The sequence below is a fragment of the Mustelus asterias genome, chromosome 21 (genome assembly GCF_964213995.1).
Source record: "Mustelus asterias chromosome 21, sMusAst1.hap1.1, whole genome shotgun sequence".
NCBI classification, from domain to species: domain Eukaryota; kingdom Metazoa; phylum Chordata; class Chondrichthyes; order Carcharhiniformes; family Triakidae; genus Mustelus; species Mustelus asterias.
Window position 1 is genome coordinate 5,252,973 of NC_135821.1, and position 23,668 is coordinate 5,276,640.

The 23,668-nt window shown below is 47.7% G+C and overlaps 1 protein-coding gene across 2 annotated transcripts in view; it reads left to right on the plus strand.

Annotated features, from left to right (window-relative positions):
• Positions 1-23,668, plus strand: part of tbc1d17 (TBC1 domain family, member 17) — a 60,830-nt gene that overhangs the window by 16,274 nt on the left and 20,888 nt on the right. For both annotated transcript variants that reach the window (XM_078237337.1, XM_078237336.1), the window contains exons 5-12: positions 1,047-1,257; positions 4,677-4,788; positions 7,567-7,734; positions 11,599-11,730; positions 14,056-14,159; positions 15,881-15,975; positions 20,076-20,192; positions 21,969-22,069. In XM_078237337.1, the coding sequence (XP_078093463.1) occupies positions 1,047-1,257; positions 4,677-4,788; positions 7,567-7,734; positions 11,599-11,730; positions 14,056-14,159; positions 15,881-15,975; positions 20,076-20,192; positions 21,969-22,069 (1,040 nt within the window). The remainder of the gene's footprint in view (positions 1-1,046; positions 1,258-4,676; positions 4,789-7,566; positions 7,735-11,598; positions 11,731-14,055; positions 14,160-15,880; positions 15,976-20,075; positions 20,193-21,968; positions 22,070-23,668) is intronic.

Below are 23,668 nucleotides of genomic sequence, written 5' to 3' on the forward strand. Positions count from 1 at the left end.
GTATCTTTTTCCCGACAGAAGAAGGTGGAAGAGAGAATGTCTGGGGTGCGTGGGGTCCTTAATTATGCATGTGCATGAGAGGGATGAGTTAGAAACATAAACATAGAAACTAGAAGCAGGAGGAGGCCATTCGGTCCTTCGAACCTGCTCCGCCATTCATTTTGATCATGGGTGATCATCAAATTAAATATCCTGATTCCCCCCTTCCTCCTCATATCCCTTTAGCCCAAGAGCTATATCTAATTTCTTCTTGAAGTCACACAATGTATTGGCCTCAACTACTCTGGTAGTGAATTCCACACATTCGCCACCATCTGGGTGAAGAAATTTCTCCTCACTTCAGTCCTAAAAAGTTTACCCCTTTATCTTCAAACTATGACTCCTCCTAGTCAGAATCCTACAGTGCAGGAGGAGGCCATTCGGCCCATCGAGTCTGCGCCGATCACAATCCCACCCAGGCCCTATCCCCAAAACCCATGCATTTAGCCTAGCTAGACCCCCTGATGCTAAGGGGCAAGTTAGCATGGCCAATTTACCTGAACTGCACATCTTTGGAGTGTGGGAGAGAACCAGAGGAAACCCACACAAACGCGGGGAGAATGTGTGCAATACTCCACACAGACAGTGACCCAAGCCGGGAATCAAACCCGGCCACTTGGCGCTGTGAGGCAGCAGTGCTAACCACTGTGCACCGTTCTTGATACCCCCACCATTGGGAACATTCTTTCTGAATCTACCCTCTCTAATCCTGTTAGAATGTTATAAGTTTCTATGAAAAACATAGTGTAGGAACAGTCAAAGCTGCAAGGCTCATGTGGTCAAAGAGCCTGTTTAGGCCCTTTACATGAAGGGAGACCGCTTGTATGATTAGCCTGCAGGGGCCGATGGAGCTGTCGTTTCAAAAGAGGAGGCAGAAATTGCTGACCCAAAATAAATTGTACCTATTCTCTGTGCGGGAGCGTAGTGGATGGGTTGAATGCTACCCCTTGTTTCTGTTAGGTGAGCCACCCTTGGCTGAGTGGTGTTCCTTTCTGTCTCTTCCTCAGCTGCCACCGAATGTTCTGGAGCACACAGCAAGTGGGCTTTCTCCCTCAGTCTGTCCGATCTCAAATCCATCCGGAGAAACAAGCCGGGTCTGAGCTGGTCGTACCTCATCTTCATCAGCAAAGATGGCACCTCCTTCCCAGCCCTTCACTTCCACGACGGTGGCACCAGAGCCTTACTGAAGTGTCTGTGTAAATACGTAGTGCTGGCCACGTGAGTATGGAACGCCTCCCTTGCACCACCCGCTCTTGGAATTGGGATAATGCGGTCGCTGCCACTGTAATAAGTCTTTGGAGGCAGAAGTCCCTTCACCAAGATCCCTTTTATTTACAATCCCAACAGCAGTACACAGAATGCTATCTGTCAACAGTCTACCTTCAGGAGTGCCAGAGGAACCGACAGTCCCAGTTAAATACAAGGAAAAGACTCCCTGATTGGCCCATCAATTGACTCCTTAATCAGGGATATCTTTTTGTGACTCCTTAATCAGGGAACTTTTTTTCCCCCCCAACCAAATAAATGAAGTCAAATCAACTTAGGGACAACTCAAAAGGGGCAGCTTCCTAAAAGGAGGGGAACCGCCCGAAACAAAAAACAAAGTGGAAAGGAAACTTAAAACAGCAAATTAAAATGTGATTTAAGGGGTCAATAATACACCCCATCCCTGTGGTGCCCAGCGGACACGGAAGGCATCAACAGTGCCCTCGGACACCGCACACTCCCTTTCCAGGAACACCGGCTGCGGTAGAGAGGCAGACAGTCGGGTTGGACAATGCCCCCCTCGATCGCCCACCTTCCTTAATCAGGGAGTTCATATTCCAATAGGCCAACCTCGATGGCCTGATTACAGCCACCTTGCACTCTGGGGGCAGGATATTCCTGTCTCGCTCGCCCCAAGACCGGACAATCCCGCCCAAGGTCAACAAACCTTTACATGGTCCTGTCCCGCCCGCTACAATTCCCGTGGGGGAGGCGGGGACGGAAAAATTCCACCCCGGGTATGGAAAGCAGCAGTCAATTTGGCAGTGAAATGTGACCGTAATATCTGGTGTCTAAGCCACTGCCTTACATTTTTAAAAAATTCATTTGTGGGACATGGGTGTTGCTGGCTCGCCGCATTTATTGCCCATCCCTAGTTGCCCGAGGGCAGTTGAGAGTCGACCACATTGCTGTGGCTCTGGACTCACACGTAGGCCAGACCGGTAAGGATGACAGATTTCCTTCCCTAAAAGATATTGGTGAACCATTGTTTTTCCAACAATGGTTTCATGGTCATCAGTAGATTCTTAATTCCAGATTTTTAAAATTGAATTCAAATTCCACTATCTGCCGTGGCGGGATTCGAACCCGGGTCCCCAGAGCATTGGCTGAGTTTTAATAGTCTAGCGATAATACCACTGGGCCGTCGCCTCCCCTTGAACCTCCTGTTTCTTTCAGAGTCTACGCTGCAGTCATTGGGCAGAGGCAAGGCCAACTATTTGAAATGTTCCAATCAAACCACAGGGACTGGGGATAAGGAGAGTCAGGATTGCCACTCCTTACTGCTGCCTAGTGACAACCCCCCGTAACAATCAACAGCTGCTTTTCATTTTATCTGTTGCCTGGCAACAACTCCCATACTATCCCCATTGATGAAGGGGATTGCTGTCAGAGCACAGGGATTGATTGTAAACCTTCCAGTCCTACAGTCAATAACGTGTTCTAAAAGTCTCACCAATTGGGCGACACAGTGGTTAGCACTGCTGCCTCACAGCACCAGGGACCCGGGTTTGATTCCCAGCTTGGGTGACTGTCTGTGCGGAGTCTGCACATTCTCCCTGTGTCTGAACCGTAGAACCATAGAAAATTACAGCTCAGAAACAGGCCTTTTGGCCCTTCTTGTCTGTGCCGAACCATTTTATGCCTAGTCCCACTGACCTGCACTTGGACCATATCCCTCCACACCCCTCTCATCCATGAACCCGTCCAAGTTTTTCTTAAATGTTAAAAGTGACCCCGCATTTACCACTTTATCCGGCAGCTCATTCCACACTCCCACCACTCTCTGCGTGAAGAAGCCCCCCCTAATATTCCCTTTAAACTTTTCGCCTTTCACCCTTAACCCATGCCCTCTGGTTTTTTTCTCCCCTAGCCTCAGCGGAAAAAGCCTGCTTGCATTCACTCTATCTATACCCATCAAAATCTTATACACCTCTATCAAATCTCCCCTCAATCTTCTACGCTCCAGGGAATAAAGTCCCAACCTATTCAATCTCTCTCTGTAACTCAGCTTCTCAAGTCCCGGCAACATCCTTGTGAACCTTCTCTGCACTCTTTCAATCTTATTTACATCCTTCCTGTAACTAGGTGACCAAAACTGTACACAATACTCCAAATTCGGCCTCACCAATGCCTTATATAACCTTACCATAACACTCCAACTTTTATACTCGATACTCCGATTTATAAAGGCCAATGTACCAAAGGCACTCTTTACGACCCTATCCACCTGTGACGTCACTTTTAGGGAATTCTGTACCTGTATTCCCAGATCTCTCTGTTCAACTGCACTCTTCAGAGTCCTACCATTTACCCTGTACGTTCTACTTTGATTTGTCCTTCCAAAGTGCAATATCTCGCACTTGTCTGCGTTAAATTCCATTTGCCATTTTTCAGCCCATTTTTCTAGTTGGTCCAAATCCCTCTGCAAGCTTTGAAAACCTTCCTCACTGTCCACTACACCTCCAATCTTTGTATCATCAGCAAACTTGCTGATCCAATTTACCACATTATCATCCAGATCATTGATATAGATGACAAACAACAATGGACCCAACACCGATCCCTGCGGCACACCACATCATGCACACCACTAGTCACAGGCCTCCACTCAGAGAAGCAATCCTCCACAACCACTCTCTGGCTTCTTCCATTGAGCCAGTGTCTTATCCAATTTACTACCTCCCCATGTATACCTAGCGACTGAACCTTCCTAACTAACCTCCCATGAGGGACCTTGTCAAAGGCCTTGCTGAAATCCAGGTAGACAACATCCACCGCCTTCCCTTCATCCACTTTCCTGGTAACCTCCTCGAAAAACTCTAATAGATTGGTCAAACATGACCTACCACGCACAAAGCCATGTTGACTCTCCCTAATAAGTCCGTGTCTATCCAAATATTTGTAGATCCTATCCCTTATCACACCTTCCAATAACTTGCCCACCACCGACGTCAAACTTACTGGCCGATAATTTCCCGGATTTCTTTTGGAACCTTTTTTAAACAACGGAACAACATGAGCCACCCTCCAATCATCTGGCACCTCCCCCGTGAATACTGACATTTTAAATATGTCTGCCAGGGCCCCTGCAAGTTCATGCAGATAATGTCTTGGGTTTCGTCCGGGTGCTCCAGTTTCCCTCCCACAGTCCAAAGATGTGCAGGTTAGGTGAATTGGCCATGCTAACTTAACCCTTGGTGTCAGGGGATTAGCAGGGTAAATACGTGGGGTTACGGGGATGGGGCCTGGTTGGGATTGTGGTCAGTGCAGCTTCAATGGGCCGAATGGCCTCCGTCTGCACTGTAGGGATTCTATGAACAGTGACTGCGATGGTTTTCTGATGGAAGTTATTGATTCTATGTTGTTGGCAGTTCCAAGAAGGACCCTCGTCTTTATCTTGTCTACTCTCACGATTCTCACGCCTTGTCCCAATCCTTTGATGAATTGCAGCTATTCGATGAGCATTCTTCAGATTTGGTGTCTGTGAGTAATTGGCTTTGCATGATTTTATTTTATTCTGGTTGGTTTAATCACTGTCAGTTTAATGAAAGCTTTGAGAATGCTCTCCAACTTTCTTGTACTTGTAGATGGGGCAGCATGGACAAGTTGGGCCGAAGGGCCTGTTTCCGTGCTGTAAACCTCTATGACCCGCAAACTACCATTGTTTTATGCACACGGTTCTGCAATTAAAATTAAGCTATTTACAGTTAAATCTGTTGCTGATCACGATGATGCTGTTAATGTTCAGAAAGAATAGTTTCTGCTTTGGGGATCCTGTATCCACATCAGTCATTTCCCAGGTCAGGAACAAAACAGGTTAGAGGGGCAAATGCGAGACTGTCCGAAAGGGGTTTAGAATGCATGAACGTGACCATTTCATGTGGCAGTCAAGCTTGGTGAGTTCCAAGCACAAGTTGTCATGGGACTCTGCTATGGTGGTGATGGCGGAGACCTGGCTCAGAGGAGGAGGATCGGGAACTCTCAGTGACTTTAGGAAGAATGCCGAAAGCCAGTTGACAAAGCGGAGAAGAGATTCACTAGAATGCTGCTAGGAACGGGTGCTTCTGTTGTGTGGAGGGACGGGAGAAACGGAAAATGCACAGAGAAATGGGCTCTGATGAAGGGTCATCCAGACTCCAAACGTTGGCCGGAATATTACCGGCACGCCCGCCTGAGGCTCGTAAGATCGCGCCCAAGGCCAACGGAGAATGCCATTCTGCAGGCCTCGCCCGCTCCGATAAAATCAGGACCGTTGGCTCTATTCTCTCTCCACAGATGCTGTCACACTTGCTGAGGTTTTCCAGACCTGCTGAAGCATCTCTGTATCCTCCTCACAGCTCACCCTCCCACCCAACTTTGTATCATCTGCAAGTTTGGAGATAATACATATAGTTCCCTCTTCCAAATCATTAAATAAATACAATGTGAGCAGTTGGGGTCCTAGCGCAGATCCCTGCGGTACCCCACTAGTCACTGCCTGCCGATCAGAAAGAGACCCAATTATGCGAAATCTTTGCATCCCATCTGCTAACCAGCCTTCTATCCCTTTCAAGACATTATCTGCAATCCCTAACTGTGCCTCTAACTTTACATAGTATTCTGCTATATGAGACCTTGTTGAAAGTCTAAATAAATCACATCCACTGGTTCTCCCTGGTCAATGCTACCTCAATGTAACCTCAGAAAATTCTAGCATCCACAGTATTTTGCTTTTAAAGTGAAGGGAGAGAGGTGTTCAAAATCATGAAGGGTTCTGATAGAGTAAAAGAGCAGAAACTGGTTCCAGAGGGTCAGTAACCAGGGGACACTGATTTAAGAGCATTGGCAAAAGAATTGGAGGAAATATTTTTTACATTCCCTGAAAGAACAGTGGAAGCAAATCCAATAGCAACATTCAAAGGGAAATTGGATAAGTACTGAAAGGCTATTGAGTTACAGGGCTATGGGGAAAAGAGCAGGGGAATGGGATGAATTGGATAGCTCACACAGACACAGTGTGCTGCCTGGCCTGGTCTTTTAGATAAGAACTAGGAGCAGGAGTAGGCCATCTGGCCCCTCGAGCCAGCTCCGCCATTCAATAAGATCATGGCTGATCTTTTTGTGGACTCGGCTCCACTTACCCGCCCGCTCACCGTAACCCTTAATTCCTTTACTGTTCAAAAATCTATCTATCCTTGCCTTAAAAGCATTCAATGAGGTAGCCTCAACTGCTTCACTGGGCGGGGAATTTCACAGATTCGCAACCCTTTGGATGAAGAAGTTCCTCCTCAATTCAGTCCTAAATCTGCTTCCCCTTATTTTGAGGCCATGCCCCCTAGTTCTAGTTTCACCCGCCAGTGGAAACAAGAATGATCCCTGGAATGAAGAGCTTGTCGTGTGAGGAACAGTTGAGGGGTCGGTACTCCTTGGAGTTCAGAAGGATGAGGAGGGATCTTATTGAAACTTACAGGATACTGCGAGGCCTGGATAGAGTGGACGTGGAGAGGATGTTTCCACTAGTAGGAAAAACTAGAACCAGAGGGCACAACCTCAGGCTAAAGGGATGATTCTTTAAAACAGAGATGAGGAGGAATTTCTTCAGCCAGAGAGTGGTGAACCTGTGGAACTCTTTGCCGTAGAAGGCTGTGGAGGCCTGGTCATTGAGTGTCTTTAAGACCGAGATAGATCGGTTCTTGATTAATAAGGGGACCAAGGGCAATGGGGGAAAGGCAGGAGAATGGGAATGAGAAAAATATCAGCCATGATTGAATGGCAGAGCAGACTCAATGGGCCAAGTGGTCTAATTCTGCTCCTAAACAACCTCCCTGCTTCTATCTCCAAAAGAGAAAATGCTGGAAAATCTCAGCAGGTCTGGCAGCATCTGTAAGGAGAGAAAAGAGCTGATGTTTCGAGTCCAGATGACCCTTTGTCAAAGCTGATGAAATGTTGAGCTTTGACAAAGGGTCATCTGGACTCGAAACATCAGCTCTTTTCTCTCCTTACAGATGCTGCCAGACCTGCTGAGATTTTCCAGCATTTTCTCTTTTGGTTTCAGATTCCAGCATCCGTGCTTTTATCCCTGCTTCTATTCTTATCTATTCCCTTCATAATCTTATGTTTCTATAATATCCCCCCCTCTGCCTTCTGAATTCCAATGAGTATAGCCCCAGTCTACTCAATCTCTCCTCATAAGCCAACCCCCTCATCTCCAGAATCAATCTTTTGCTGTATCGTTCCATCTAAGATGTATAATGTTGAGTGTTGCTCTTTCCTCTTCCCCAGCGCTTCATACACGACCCTTACGCTGCCACTTTCGGCAGCTTCTCCAAAGTGACCAACTTCCTGCGTGGAGCCCTGCGGCCTCAGGATTGTACCCGCCACCGTCCACTACGCGAGATGGCTAGTGATCTGGAGCAGCAGGATGAGCCCGGCTTCGAGGTCATCACCTGTGTAAGTGTCCAACCCTGCGCCTACAGGAAGTTACCTGTGTACTTGGCAAGATGGCGAGGCAACAGAGGGAGAGAGACTCCTCAGAAAAACCCTCAGAGAATCTCCAGGTCAGAGTTTGCAGAGATAAGAAAATCGAACCAAATGGGTGACCCCTAATTTTTAAACTCTGTTCCCTAGTTCTGGACTACTCTGCAAGACGAAGCGTCCGTCTAGTCAAATCACCTCAGGATCTTGCGTTGCCGGCGGTTTTAGATGTGGCGATACTGGGATTCTTGAAGCCTGAGCCGGCAAAATTCAGTTTGCTTGTGGGATAATAGAATCCCTACAGTGCAAAAGGAGGCCATTCGGCCCATCGAGTCTGCACCGACCACAATTCCATCCAGACCTTATCCCCATAACCTCATGCATTTACCCTAGCTAGTCCCCCTGATGCTAGGGTCAATTTAGCACAGCCAACCCACCTAACCTGCGCATGTTTGGACTGTGGGAGCAAACCGGAGCACCCGGAGGAAACTCACGCAGACACGGGGAGAACGTGCAGACTCTGCACAGACAGTCATCCAGGCTGGGAAATCGAACCCGGGTCCCTGGCGCTGTAAGACAGCAGCGCTAACCGCTGTGCCACCGTGCCACCCAGGATCATTGGCATCCCCAGCTTTAACTGGGTACTGACCGGATTGCGCGACCCTGATCGTGGCCACCCTCAACCATTTCCGCACTGACCCAAGGCCTTTGTACCGCAAATCGGCACAAGTGGGGTCTTGCCGGGAATCCAGACTGTGGCTTTGGAGTCGCCCAGTCAATGACTTTCATCACTGAAGACTGCCCCCTGACAAAATGCAGTGGAGAGCTCAGAGAGCTCCGTTTAGCCGCTGCGGAAGCTGCTTTCTGGCTTGGTGTCTACAGCACACACTGAGAAGAAGGATTTTACATATTTTAATAAGGTAGCAATTTTCAGTTTGCAATTAATTTAGCAAATGCTAAATATTTAGCAGTTAGAATGAGTTTGATATATAATTTTTCATATGGGTAGGTTGTAGTGATGTGGAATTAATATTCCTCTTATGAATAGTAAATTGCTGTTTTGAGATTCTGCATTCCCTCCCTCCCTCTTCCGTGGAATCCTAACCCAGCTATTCCCCAAGGATCAGCTGTGGCTGGAGAGATGATGTTGAGCTCATTGGTGCTGTCAGAGTCCCTTTTGACTCTTCAGCAGCTGTGAGCTGGGTTGCGGTCCACCTGCCACCAACAGTAGGGACAGTGCTGGGAGGATGACTGTGCTTCCGATTCATTTGCCCATGTCGCTCAGTGCCCTCTTGCTCCAGCGATTTGTGCTTCACGACTGCTGCCGAGCGGCGATCTGGGAGCAGATGTCCTGCTTGGTGAATGACGCCGCAGTCCCCGGAGCAGGACTTTCAATGCTGCGTGAGGAATGTTGCAGACAAGATAACCTTGCACAGAACCAGGCCATTCTGCCCAACAGGTCTCTGCTCGCATCTATTCTCCACATAGGCCTCCTACAGGGCGGCACGGTGGCACAGCGGTTAGCACCGCTGCCTCACTGTGCCAGGAACCCGGATTCAATTCCCGACTTGGGTCACTGTCTGTGTGGGGTCTGCACATTCTCCCTGTGTCTGCGTGGGTATAGAATAGAATTCCTACAGTACAGAAGGAGACCATTTGGCCCATCAAGTCTGTACTGACTACAATCCCACCCAGGCCCTATTCCCATAACCCTCATTTATCCTGCTGATCCTCCTAACACTAGGATCAATTAAGCATGGCCAATCAACCTAACCCGCACATCTTTTGGAGTGTGGGAGGAAACCCATGCAGACATGGGGAGAATGTGCAATCTCCACACAGACCATGATCCGAAGCCAGAATTGAACCCGGGTCTCTGGCGCTGTGAGACAGCAGTGCTAACCACTGTGCTGCCCGGTTTCCTCCCACAGTCTGAAAGACGTGCTGGTTAGGGTGCATTGGCCGTGCTAAATTTTCCCTCGGTGTACCCGAACAGGCGACGGAGTGTGGCGGCTTGGGGATTTTCACAGCAACTTCATTGCAGTGTTAATGTAAGTCTACTTGTGACAATAATAAATAAACTTAAACTTACTGTCCCTTTTCATTAAACCTCATCAACATACATAACCTTCCATCCCTTTCTCTGTCATGTGTTTATTTATCTTTGTGAATGCAACTCTGCCTTCTGCAAGTAAGTTCCAAGTTCTCAGCACTGGGTAGAGACGTTTCTCCCAATTGAATTTATTTGTAACCAGGGCTATCATGTATTTTCTTGGATTGCCGCCCTGCCGTGGCAGAGAGGCTTGAATACTCTGGTCGAGAGCGATGCTGCTGGGAGTTTTAAACTCCTGGTAGGGTCACCCATGACGGTAAGGACAGAGGGGAGGAACCAGACAAAGCATAATCCAAAACAGTCCTCAACAAGGGATCAGGCAGAAGATGCTAGTATGGTATCAACGGCTGCGACGGCAGATGAAGGCTGCAGCAGTGGGGAGATCCCCGGTTGTTGTGACTCCCTTGCCATTGGAACTGGACCCTACCCTCTGTCAGCGCCGTGTCTGCTGATGTTCAACAGCATAGCCTCGTTAAAAGATGTCCTGCACAAGACAACTATCGAGAGGAAACCAACCCAACTCCACACGGACAAGCCCTGTGGTGATCAGTGAGAGCTGTGAAGAAACCATCCGCTCCAAGACCAGGAAACACCAAGACTGGTTCAATGAGAATGACCCAAACCATTGAAGATCTCACTGAGAAGAAGAGGAAACTCTCCATGCCTGGTAAAGAGGAGAGGTCACCAGCCAAGGCGGAGGTATGAAGAAGAACTAGGGAAATGAAGAACCAATGGTGAACTGAGGAAACTAAGCTGACAAACACAACACCCTTCAGTGCCACCGAGGCGATACATGGACCCAACACCCTAGGCCACAAACCGGTGCAGAGTAAGGATGGAACCCTCTTTGAAAACACTTCAAAAGAACTCCTAAACCATGATGTAACCACATTGCTGTGGCTCTGGAGTCACGTGTAGGCCAGACCGGGTAAGGATGGCAGATTTCCTTCCCTAAAGGACATTAGTGAACCAGATGGGTTTTTCCGACAATGGTTTCATGGTCATCAGTAGATTCTTAATTCCAGATCTTTTTTTAATATTGAATTCAAATTCCACCATCTGCCGCGGCGAGATTCGAACCCGGGTCCCAGAACATGAGCTGAATTTCTGGATTAATAGCCTGGTGATTAATACCACGAGGTTATTGCCTTCCCTTTGATAGGGTAGACATGGAGAAAGATGTTTCCACATATGAAGAAGGCTAGAACTGGGTGGTCACGGACATCAGATAATAAATCCAGGAGAGATTTCTGTACACTGACTGGTGAGAATGTGGAGCTCGCTACCACAGGGTGTAGTTGAGGTGAATAGTATAGTTGCACTTGCAGGGAAATTAGATAAACACATGAGGGAGAAAGGGTCCAAAGATGTGCGGGTTAGGTGGATTGGCCATGGTAAATTGCCTCTTAGTGTCAGAGAGACTAGCTAGGGTAAATGCATGGGGTTATGGGAATAGGGCCTGGGTGGGATTGTGATCGGTGCAGACTCGATGGGTCGAATAGCTCCCTTCTGCACTGTAGGGTTTCTGTGACACGTTGCTAAAGTGAGGTGGGGGATGCTTGTGTGGAGCCAAAACACCAGGATTAACTAGTTGGGCCGAATGGCCTGGTTCTGTACAGTAAATTCAGTGCAATCTGAAACGGTCAGGGATTAAGCTGAAATGACCCGATGGCAATCTTCGTTTGATTTCAATTGTTACAGAGAGATTTTTCTGACCTTCTTTGCAGCAAGCGGACCTCGGGCAGAGGCCCACTGTCCAGAGGCAGGAGACTCTGACAGCAGCGGAGTGGGAAAAACATCTGGACCCAGAAGGAAGAGTTCAGGATGTGGAAGAATTGAAGAAAAAGATTTTCAAAGGGGTAGGTGAATTCATTCGTTCGATTATGTATTCATTACAAAAACGTTTCACGTCGTCATCCTGGTGAATTACTATAAAACTGGACATTCAAATGGTCCCGTAACTTGGTAACATAATTAACAACAAAGCAGGAATTTAATGTTATTCCTAAATTGAATTATTGGGTATCTTTTGAAGTTAGCAACTTTGAGTTAAGAGGAGCAGACCGGGTTACAAAGAGAAGTGAAGGTAGTTCTGTGGCTTAGTGAATGGGTGCAAATCTGAGCAGATGAATGTGAAATTGCCCCCTAATAGGTGGGAGATAGTGTGAGGGTCACTCAAAGTAGATAATGAGTTTATGCTTTATTTGCCCTACAATCAGCCTCAAATTGGTTAATGTAGAAAGGGAGAACATTGTATCTAACCCCGTGCTGTCCCTGTCCTGGGAGTTTTTGATGGGGGACAGTGTAGAGGGAGCTTTACTCTGTATCTAACCCTGTGCTGTACCTGTCCTGGGGGGTGTTTGATGGGGACAGTGTAGAGGGAGCTTTACTCTGTATCTAACCGCGTGCTGTACCTGTCCTGGGAGTGTTTGATGGGGACAGTGTAGAGGGAGCTTTACTCTGTATCTAACCGCGTGCTGTACCTGTCCTGGGAGTGTTTGATGGGGACAGTGTAGAGGGAGCTTTACTCTGTATCTAACCCCGTGCTGTACCTGTCCTGGGGGGTGTTTGATGTTGATAATATGCCAGAATGCTTCCAGCTTGCCCTATCAACGTCCCTGTCCACTGCGTGCCAACGATCAGGGCAGGAATTAAATTGAGAGATAGATGGACTGCAAATCAGTAAGACACTCAAACCATTTGATGTCATGGTTCAGAGTAGGAAAGAAGAAGCCTAACCTCAGCACCGTGGGGCAGGGCAGGGGCTGTATCCCTCGTGGTTCTTTTCCCCGTAGCCATGGGTTCAAGCCAATTTCTGGATTTGTGCACAAAATGTTTGGGTTGTGTAGCACAGAAAGTGGCCATTCAGCCTAATTCCACACAGTAGAAAATGTCTCTGCTTCTCCTTTCCGCCATCCCTTGTCAATTAGCTTAAACTTCAACCAACGCCACCAAGACAAATCAACTGGTATTTATCTCATTGCTGTTTATGAGACCTGGCTGTTCATATTTTGCCTGCCACATTTCAACAGTGCCTCCCCTTCACTTCAAGAGTGGCTGTAAAGAGTGTTGGGACCCACTGAAGGGATGAAAGGCACTATATAAATGCAATTTATTTATTTTTGTTCCTGGCATCTTCTATTAAGAACATAAGAACATAAGAAATAGGAGCAGGAGTAGGCCATCTAGCCCCTCGAGCCTGCCCCGCCATTCAATAAGATCATGGCTGATCTGATAGTGGTTTAGTTCCACTTACCCGCCCGCTCCCCATAACCCTTAATTCCCTTATTGATCAGAAATCTATCTACCTGCGACTTAAACATATTTAACGAGGTAGCCTCCACTGCTTCAATGGGCAAATGTTGCCGCATTCACTATGAGCTCCCTTATGATGGATGGCAAAACACTATGGGATGCTTAATGCTCTACGGGTTAGTAACTGAGGTGCCCACATTCTTTACAGATCACATTTCGCCTTCTGTCCTTTAGAAACACTGGCCACGGATAAGTCCTGGGATGATAAAGCTCCGAAGGAGGCCATTTGGCCCATCTCTGAAAGAACTACCCGATTGGATTCTTTCCCTGTAACTCTGCAGTTTCCTGTCCTTCCAAGTATTCATCCAATTTGGATTTGACATCCGGTGCTGGATCTGCTTCCACTTTCATTCCAGGCAGCGCAGTCGAGATCCCAATAACTCGTTGCATTAATAGCAAATTCTCCTAAACTCCATCCCGCACCTTTTGCCAGTTATCTCAGACCCCTGTGCCTCTGGTCACCGGAACCAATTTCCTATCTATCACTATTTGCCAGTGGCACAGTGGTTAGCACTGCTGCCTCACAGCGCCAGGGACCCGGATTCGATTCCCGGCTTGGGTCGCTGTCTGTGTGGAGTTTGCGGGTTCTCCCCATGTCTGCGTGGGTTTCCTCCGGGTGCTCCGGGTTCCTCCCACAGTCCAAAGCTGTGCGGGTTAGGTGCATTGGCCATGCTAAATTGCCCCTTTAGTGTCAGGGGGTCTAGCTAGGGTAAATGCATGGGGATAGGGCCTGGGTGGGATTGTGATCGGTGCAGGCTCGATGGGCCGAATGGCCTCCTTTGCACTGTAGGATTCTATACCCTCATCAAAATACTTTTTTTATAAAGTCTGGCCAATTTATTCACTGCTCCTTTAATCTCCCCTGCCAGGGACTGTGCCACAGCATCCGCCGGGAAGTCTGGAAATTCCTGCTGGGATACTATCCCTGGGACAGCACAGCTGAGGGACGCAAAGCTGTGGTGAAGCAAAAAACGTAAGGATTAATCCACCGCCGGTTACAGTGTGGGGCGTGGCGGGGGGGCGGTTCATGATGGAAGGAGAAAGTGTGCGTACATATGTACCAGTATATGGAATGAATGTTGGCCAAGTGCGAAGGTGAATCTTTATAGATGCTCCAACTAATGAGAGGGGGTGAACGAATTTGTGACAGGTGAATTTTGTTCTCTATAAGGAGCAGCCTATCAAGTTCTGAGTTGAATCCACAGCACCAAGCACCTGACTTTAGAACAAATTGACACCAATTTGTTGGTTTTTACAGCAATAATTTGCATTCAACTTGGTAAACCGACCCAAGGCACATCACAGGAGTATTGGCCAACAAAATCCAAAAGATACATGGGTTAGGGGGATTGGCCATGCTAAATTGCCCCTTAGTGTCCAAACATGTGCTGGTTAGGTGGATTGGCCATGGGCAATGTTTGGGCTTACACGAATAGGGCAGGAGAGATCGATTGGGTAAGAGAGTTGGTGCAGACTCATGGGGTGGGATTTTCCAGCCGCACTCACCCCAAGGCCAGAAATTCCCGCCCGAAGTCAATGGACCTTTGCACGGTCCGCCCCCGCGCGCTGTGATTCCCATGCGGAACAGGAAATTCCGCCCATAGACTCCCTAGAAGTGCAGAAGAAGGCCACTTGGCCCATTGAGTCTGCACTGACTCTCCAACAGAGCATCCCACCCAGACCTTTACCCTGTAACCCCATATATTTTACCCTTCTAATCCCCCTAACCTGGGACACTAAGGGGCAATTTAGCATGGCCAATCCCCCTAACCTGCACATCTTTGGACTGTGGGAGGAAACCGGAGCACCCGGAGGAAACCCACGCAGACACCTGGAGAACGTGCAGATTCCACACAAGACAAGAGGCCAGAGTTGAACCCGGGTCCCTGACGCAGTGAGGCAGCGGTTCTATCCACTGTGCCGCCGCGTCGACACAATGGGCCCGAATGACCTCTTCTGCATTGTCGGGATTCTATGAAAATCTGATGCGGAGCAATGTAGGGAGAAGTTGACCAAAAGCTGGGCCAGAGGTAGTCTTTAAAGAGAACAGAGAGAGAGAGTGTCTGTCCGAGCAGAGTGGGGTGAAAAATCCAGAGCTTGGGACCTAAGCAGCTGATGGAAAGCTATCAATGGAGGAGTGGGTAAGAAATCAGGGGTGTGCAAGAGGCCAGAGGAGTGTCGAGATCTGAGAGGGTTGTAGGCCTGGAGGAGATTACAGAGAAAGGGAGGGCTGAGGCCATGAAAAGTGATGAGAATTTAAAAAGTTTGCCCAGAAAGCTGAACAGTGTGGGGTTGGGGGTGTGAGGCGGGATGTGGGGTCGTATTAGGAGGGGTGGGGTGGCCGTGCAGAGGAAACGCTGGAAGAACTATGTGTTTGAAAGGTTTGAGAGAGTCTATTGCCTTGAATCGAACCGTAAATGAGCCGCGAGTCCTTGTTTTGTAACAATGCAACTTTACCCCCTGTCTAAACTGTGTTATTTCTGACCTGCATTGATTTAGTTATTGTCCTCCTTTACTATCACCCCAGGTGATTCACTTTGTGTTCTCCTTACTCATCCCATTCCGGCCAGGCTAAGTGAGCTGCCCCTGCGAGTTTCAAACTCCTGGCATCTTGAGGGAATCTTTTCCATTCTGTTCCCCACACTACATGAGCTTGTGTATTTCTCCCCTAATTCACCTGGGTTCATTCCTTAGGGATGAGTATTTCCGGATGAAACTGCAGTGGAAGTCGGTGACCGAGGATCAGGAACGCCGGAATTCCCTACTGCGAGCGTACAAGAGTCTGATTGGTGAGTTGGCGGACTTTTAAATCGATCCACAGTCAGAGGTCGGCTCCAGAACTTCCCAATTGGTGAGTCACTTGCTAGCACTCCCTGCTAAAGGCCGAGCACCAAGTAATAGCCTCCAGGGGAAAGTACTGCCAGGCATCACAACAGGGTGCCACTGAGAATGGATGCTGGTAAGGGAGAGGCGAGTAGTGGAGATGTTCTTGGAAAGGAGAAGGTAAATTTGATAGAGATGTTCAAAATCATGAGGAATTCAGATAGAGTAGGCATAGAGAATTTTTTTCCATCGTCGGAGAGCTGCAATGCAAGGTCATAGAGGTTTACAGCATGGAAACAGGCCCTTCGGCCCAACTTGTCAATGCCGCCCAGTTTTTAACCATTAAGCTCGTCCCAGTTGCCCGCGTTTGGCCCATATCCCTCTGTACCAATCTTACCCATAGAGATACCATATCCCTCTACACCCATCTCACCCATAGAGATACCATATCCCTCTACACCCATCTCACCCATAGAGATACCATATCCCTCTATACCCATCTTACCCATAGAGATACCATCTCCCTCTACACCCATCTCACCCATAGAGATACCATCTCCCTCTATACCAATCTTGCCTGTAGGTGATTAGCAAAAAGTAGTTGAGGCCAAAACATTGTGTGATTTCAGAAAGAAGTCTCACAACACCAGGTTAAAGTCCAACAGGTTTATATGGAATCACGAGCTTTCAAAGCGCTGTTCCTTCAAGTGAGTCACCTGATGAAGAAGCAGCACTCCCAAAGCTCCTGATTCCAAATAAACGTGTTGGACTTTAACCTGGTGTTGTGAGACTTCTTACTGTGCCCACCCCAGTTTAACGCCAGCATCTCCACATTACGATTTCAAGAAGGAATTAGGACTAGCTCTTGTAGCTAAAGGGATATGGGGGAAAGCGGGGAATCAGGAGATTGAATTTGATGATCACCCATGATCAAAATGAATGGCAGGGCAGGCTCAAAGGGCCGAATTTTCAATGTTAAAAGAGTTGGCATGAGGACAAACTATTTTACATAGCAAGTGGTTATGGTCTGGAGTTCGCTATTTGAGAGGATGTTAGAGGCAAACTCAGTCATGGCTTTCAACAGGCATCTGAAGGGAAAGGTGTTTTCAATGCTACAGGGAAAGAGCCGGGGCGTGGGACTAGCTAAGTTGCTTTTTGGAGAGAGCCTGCATTTTCTCGATGGGACGAATGGCCTCCTTTGGTGCTGTGGCCATTCTCTGATTCTATTGAAATTATGAGTGGCAGGAAACAAAGCCGCAGAACTAATTGGAAACTTATTGGAAATAAAGCTGCTGAACGATGGGAACGTTTTATTCATTTTTATTAACGGGTTGTTGATATCTCTGACAAGGCTGCAATGGGGCGACACAGTGGTTAGCACTCCTGCCTCACCGCATCAGGGAACTGGATTTGATTCCCGGCTTGGGTCACTGTCAGTGCGGAGTCTGCATGTTCTCCTCGTGTCTGCATGGGTTTCCTCCGGGTGCTCCGGTTTCCTCCCACAGTCCGAAAGACGTGCGGGTTAGGGTGCATTGGCCATGCTAAATTCTCCCTCAGTGTTACCCGAACAGGCACCGGAGCGTGGCGACAAGGGGATTTTCACAGTAACTTCATTGCAATGTGAATGTCAGCCTACTTGTGACACTTATTAATGAACTTTTAAACTTTTTAAATGATTGGAATTATTGGCAAAGTGATAATGAACCTCCACCTTCAGTGGCTGTAATGCTGATTTGATGGTGTTCCTAATGAAATACGTGTCACATGAAGGTGATATCCAGCACAATACTCACAAACACACTTCTCATGTTGGGACATATTCAGTGCTTTTAAGTGCTCAATGTGTAACCTGAGTGTACCACGCAAAACCCTTAAAGAAGTTTTAAGTTTATTTATTAGTGTCGCAAGTAGGCTTACATTAACACTGCAATGAAGTTACTGTGAAAATCCCCTAGTCGCCACACTCGGGTACACTGAGGGAGAATTTAGCATGGCCAATGCACCTAACCAGCACGTCTTTCGGACTGTGGGAAGAAACTGGAGCATCGGGGGAAACACGGGGAGAACGTGCAGACTCGGCACAGACAGTGACCCAAGCCGGGAATTGAACCTGGGTCCCTGGCGCTGTGAGGCAGCCGTGCTAACCGCTGTGCCACCATGTCACCCATAAGGCTGCAATCAATTAGCCATTGGGTTGGAGAATCTGTACATAGTGCATATAATAGAAACATAGAAATAGAAACATAGAAACCCTACAGTGCAGAAGGAGGCCATTCGGCCCATCGAGTCTGCACCGACCACTATCCCACCCAGGCCCTATCCCCACATATTTTACCTGCTAATCCCTCTAACCTACACATCCCAGGACTCTAAGGGGCAATTTTTTAACCTGGCCAATCAACCTAACCCGCACATCTTTGGACTGTGGGAGGAAACCGGAGCACCCGGAGGAAACCCACGCAGACACGAGGAGAATGTGCAAACTCCACACAGACAGTGACCCGAGCCGGGAATCGAACCCAGGACCCTGGAGCTGTGAAGCAGCAGTGCTAACCACTGTGCTACCGTGCCGCCATCATTTATATCAGAGGCTATAAATTGGGTTCCTAAATCATAGCTTCCACATACTCCCACCATGCGCCTCATAGGAAAGGCAATGGTGTGGTGGTATTTTCACTGGACCAGTAACCCAGTGGTATTTTCACTGGACCAGTAACGGGGTAATCCTCTGGGGATCTGGGTTCGAATCCCGCCATGGCAGATGGTGGAATTTGAATTCAATAAAAAAAATTCTGGAATTAGGAATCTACTGATGATCATGAAACCAGTGTCGATTGTCAGAACATAAGAACATAAGAAATAGGAGCAGGAGTAGGCCATCTAGCCCCTCGAGCCTGCCCCGCCATTCAATAAGATCATGGCTGATCTGACGTGGATCAGCACCACTTACCCGCCTGATCCCCATAACCCTTAATTCCCTTACCGATCAGGAATCCATCCATCCGCGCTTTAAACATATTCAGCGAGGTAGCCTCCACCACCTCAGTGGGCAGAGAATTCCAGAGATTCACCACCCTCTGGGAGAAGAAGTTCCTCCTCAACTCTGTCTTAAACCGACCCCCCTTTATTTTGAGGCTGTGTCCTCTAGTTTTAACTTCCTTACTAAGTGGAAAGAATCTCTCCGCCTCCACCCTATCCAGCCCCCGCATTATCTTATAAGTCTCCATAAGATCCCCCCTCATCCTTCTAAACTCCAATGAGTACAAACCCAATCTCCTCAGCCTCTCCTCATAATCCAAACCCCTCATCTCCGGTATCAACCTGGTGAACCTTCTCTGCACTCCCTCCAATGCCAATATATCCTTCCTCATATAAGGGGACCAATACTGCACACAGTATTCCAGCTGTGGCCTCACCAATGCCCTGTACAGGTGCATCAAGACATCCCTGCTTTTATATTCTATCCCCCTCGCAATATAGGCCAACATCCCATTTGCCTTCTTGATCACCTGTTGTACCTGCAGACTGGGCTTTTGCGTCTCATGCACAAGGACCCCCAGGTCCCTTTGCACGGTAGCATGTTTTAATTTGGTTCACTAATGTCCTTTAGGGAAGGAAATCTGCTGTCCTTACCTGGTCTGGCCTACATGTGACTCCAGAGCTACAGCAATGTGGTTGATTCTTAACTGCCCTCTGAAATGGCCTAGCAAGCTACTCCGTTTCAAGGGCAACTAAAATGGGCAACAAATGTTGGCCCAGCCAGCGGCGCCCATATCCTATTGAAGAATAAAAAAAAATAATTATTCTGGTGCGGGACACTCCAGTTAGTCTGACTCTGAGCTGACAGATCCCAGTCTGAGACATGTACCTTGTTTGCTTGGAGTGCCATGAATGAGAACTTCCCAATGACTGAGGTGCCTCTGCACAGCGTAGCCCATTGCAGAAACGCAGCTGGGGTTGAGACATGGAATTTAACACAATTTGGAAATCAAGTCCTGTGCTGCTCATCTGCACGGCGAAACACTCGGGATTAGTTTGGAAGACTGAAATTGTTTCTCATCCTTAGAACGGGACGTCAGCAGGACCGATCGCAGCAACAAATTCTACGAGGGCAACAACAACCCAGGTCTGGTGCTGCTGAATGACGTACTGATGACGTATTGTATGTACAACTTTGATCTGGGTAAGTTCCCGTTTTCAGTCTCCTTGTGCACGCGGGTTACTGACTGCGGCCACCCTGTGGCTCCAAATTACAACAACCTGCACCTTTAAAGAGGTAAAGAGTTCCAAGATGCTTCACGGGAGCATCAATAAAATTACCACTGGGCCACGTGTTGTATTACCAAAGGCGAACTAAAGCTTGGTCAAAGAGCAGGGCGGCACGGTGGCACAGTGGTTAGCACTGCTGTCTCACAGCGCCAGGGATCCAGGTTTGATTCCAGCCTTGATCACTGTCTGTGCTGAGTCTGCACGTTCTCTCCGTGTCTGCGTGGGTTTCCTCCCACAGTCCGAAAGACGTGCAGGTTAGGTGGATTGGCCAAGCTGTGAGACCGCAGTGCTAACCACTGTGCCACCACGCCACCCTTACTAAGTTAAAGGCACTATTTAAATGCAAGCTGTCATGTAGGCAGGCAGTGTCTGCACCATGCACACAAGATCTCGCAAAACAGCAATGAGATGAACGACCCCTTTTTGGTGTTCCCAGTTGAGATAGGAACGTTGATGTGCCCAACTTGGCACACCATGTTGCTCATTTAATTTTCATCGAAGCCTACAGCACAAAATGAGATCCTTCAATCCATTCTACCTGTGCCAGCTCTGTGAAAGAGGTGACCAATCGCTCCCACTCTCCCTGCTCTTTCCCTATGCTCTGACAAATTGCTGCTTTCCAAGTGTTTATCTAATTTCCTTTTGGAAGGTATTGAATCTGCTTGCACCATGCTTTCAGCCGAGCATTCCAAATCACAAGAATTCTTTGCATAAAGCTATTCTCATCTTTTTTTAAATCTTCAATCTGTGTCCTTTGACCCTTCTATCACTTGCAACTACTTATCTACTCTATCTTAATTTTCCCTTGACCAGTCCCACCACGACTCTCTCCAACATTTACAGATACACCATAGAAAGCATCTTTCTGGTTGTATCACAGCTTGGTATGGCTCCTGCTCTGCCCAAGACCGCAAGAAACTACAAAGAGTTGTGAACCTATCCCAGTCCATCATGCAAACCAACCTCCCATCCATTAACTCCATCGACACTTCCTGTTGCCTTGGAAAAGCAGCCAGCATAATCAAGGACCCCCACGCACCCTGGACATTCTTCCACCTTCTTCCATCGGGAAAAAGATACAAAAGCCTGAGGACACATACAAACCGACTCGAACAGCTTTTTCCCTGCTGGTTTTGAATGGACCTACCTTTTATATTAAGCTGATCTTTCTCTACACCCTAACTTTGACAGCAACACCAAATTCTGCACCCTATTCTTTCCTTCTCCCCCATGTAGTCTATGAACGGTATGCTTTGTCTGTATAACACACAAGAAGCAACACTGTATCCCAATACATGTGATAACTTGTCAGAAATCCTTGGGTACCAGCAACCTTAGGCACACTTAGTTGACTCTTCGTACAAACCACGCTGACACCATGCATCCAATGCAAGGTACTTGTACACAAGGAGAACTCCCCCTCCCTCCATCAAAATGGCTGGAGTGGTTCTGACGTTACAGAGAAACAACTCAGCAGTTATAGTCAATTATCATGTACTCTGAATGGTATGCTTTGTATAGCGTGCAAGAAACAATACTGTAAACCAATACATGTGACAAATCAAATCCACCTTCCCTAGGTTTTCCACATAACTGAAGTCCCCCTTTCCTGATACCATTCTTAAATCTCCTCTTCATCCTCTCCACAAGCAGAACATTTCCAATAGTTGCTGTTGTGTTTGTCGTGCAGGCTATGTTCAGGGAATGAGCGATCTCCTCTCCCCGATACTGTACGTTACACAGAATGAAGTCGACTCCTTCTGGTGTTTTACGGGCTTCATGGAACAAGTGGTGAGTGTCTTCCATGCCATGAATATTCTGCTTCACCCAGAAGAACTTACATTTGTATAGCACCTTTTGCAGCCTCAGTACCTCCTGAAGCGCTTGACGGCAATGAAGTGTAGTCACTTGTGGTAATGTAGGAACAGGGAAGCCCGCACAAGTCTATTCTGTTGTATAAGGGTCTGGCATGTTTACAGTTAGAAGTTTAACAACACCAGGTTAAAGTCCAACAGGTTTATTTGGGAGCAAAAGCCACACAAGCTTTCGGAGCTCTAAGCCCCTTCTTCCTTTAAAACAGAATGTTGAGTTGACGGGTGTGTTCTTTGGTCGGATCTGCAGGTAACTGTCTGTAGTGTTCCTCGTTGTTGAGTTGTCGGTACACTTCTTTGCAGTAATCCGTTCTGTTCAGTGTGACGATGGCCCCTCCTTTGTCTGCTGGTTTGATGACAATGTTGCGGTTGGTCTTGAGAGCGTGGATGGCGTTACGTTGTGCTTGGGTGATGTTCGGGGCTGTCTTGTGAGTGCGGCTGATGAATTTGGTGTTGACGCACCTCCTGACGGCTTGGGCATACATGTCAAGTCGAGGGCAGCGGCCTTCCGGAGGAGTCCAATTCGACTCTTTCCTCTTCGGATGCACTGCGGATCTCTCTGTTGGCTGTTCCGGTTCATTGGCTGTCTCATTGTGTTCGTTGTTGGCCTCTTGGGGTTTGTGGAAGAACTCCCTCAGCCTCATTCGCCTGATGAATTCCTCTGTGTCTGCTGCGAGACTGATGGGGTCTATTTTGGTGGTGGGGCAAAAATTAAGCCCTCGGCTCTAAGCCCCTTCTTAGAGCTCCGAAAGCTTGTGTGGCTTTTGCTACCAAATAAACCTGTTGGACTTTAACCTGGTGTTGTTAAACTTCTTACTGTGTTTACCCCAGTCCAACGCCAGCATCTCCACATCATGTTTACAGTTGACATGGGGTTGAGTACAATACCACCCACACAGCTCTGACTAACACTAAACTGATCCTTGGTGCAGATCGTTTAAAGTTTGTTTATTTATTAGTGTCACAAGTAGGCTTATATTGTAATGTAATGAAGTTACTGTGAAAATCCCCTAGTCGCCCCACACAGGTACACTGAGGGAGAATTTAGCACGGCCAATGCACCTAATCAGCACGTCTTTCAGACTGAGAGGGGAAACCGGAGCACCCGGAGGAAACCCACGCAGACACGAGGAGAACGTGCAAACTCCGCACAGACAGTGACCCAAGCTGGGAATCGAACCCGGGTCCCTGGCGCTGTGAGGCAGCAGTGCTAACCATCGTGCCGCCTCTTTCTCATGTGTCCACTTACATCACAGTCCCACACTAACCCTATAAATGCCAGATCCTTTACTACACATGCTGGAAGGTGTTAGTTATCGTTCAGTAGGTCTTCATGAAGTCTTCTTACTCTTAAAGATGTTAACTGCATCTTTATTAACTACAAGAATTATGTTGTGTATATAATATATATATATATACATATACACACACATTAGTAAGCCACACTTGGAATACATTGTACTGTTCTGGTCACCCTATTATAGAAAGAATATTATTAAACTAGAAAAGATTTACTAGG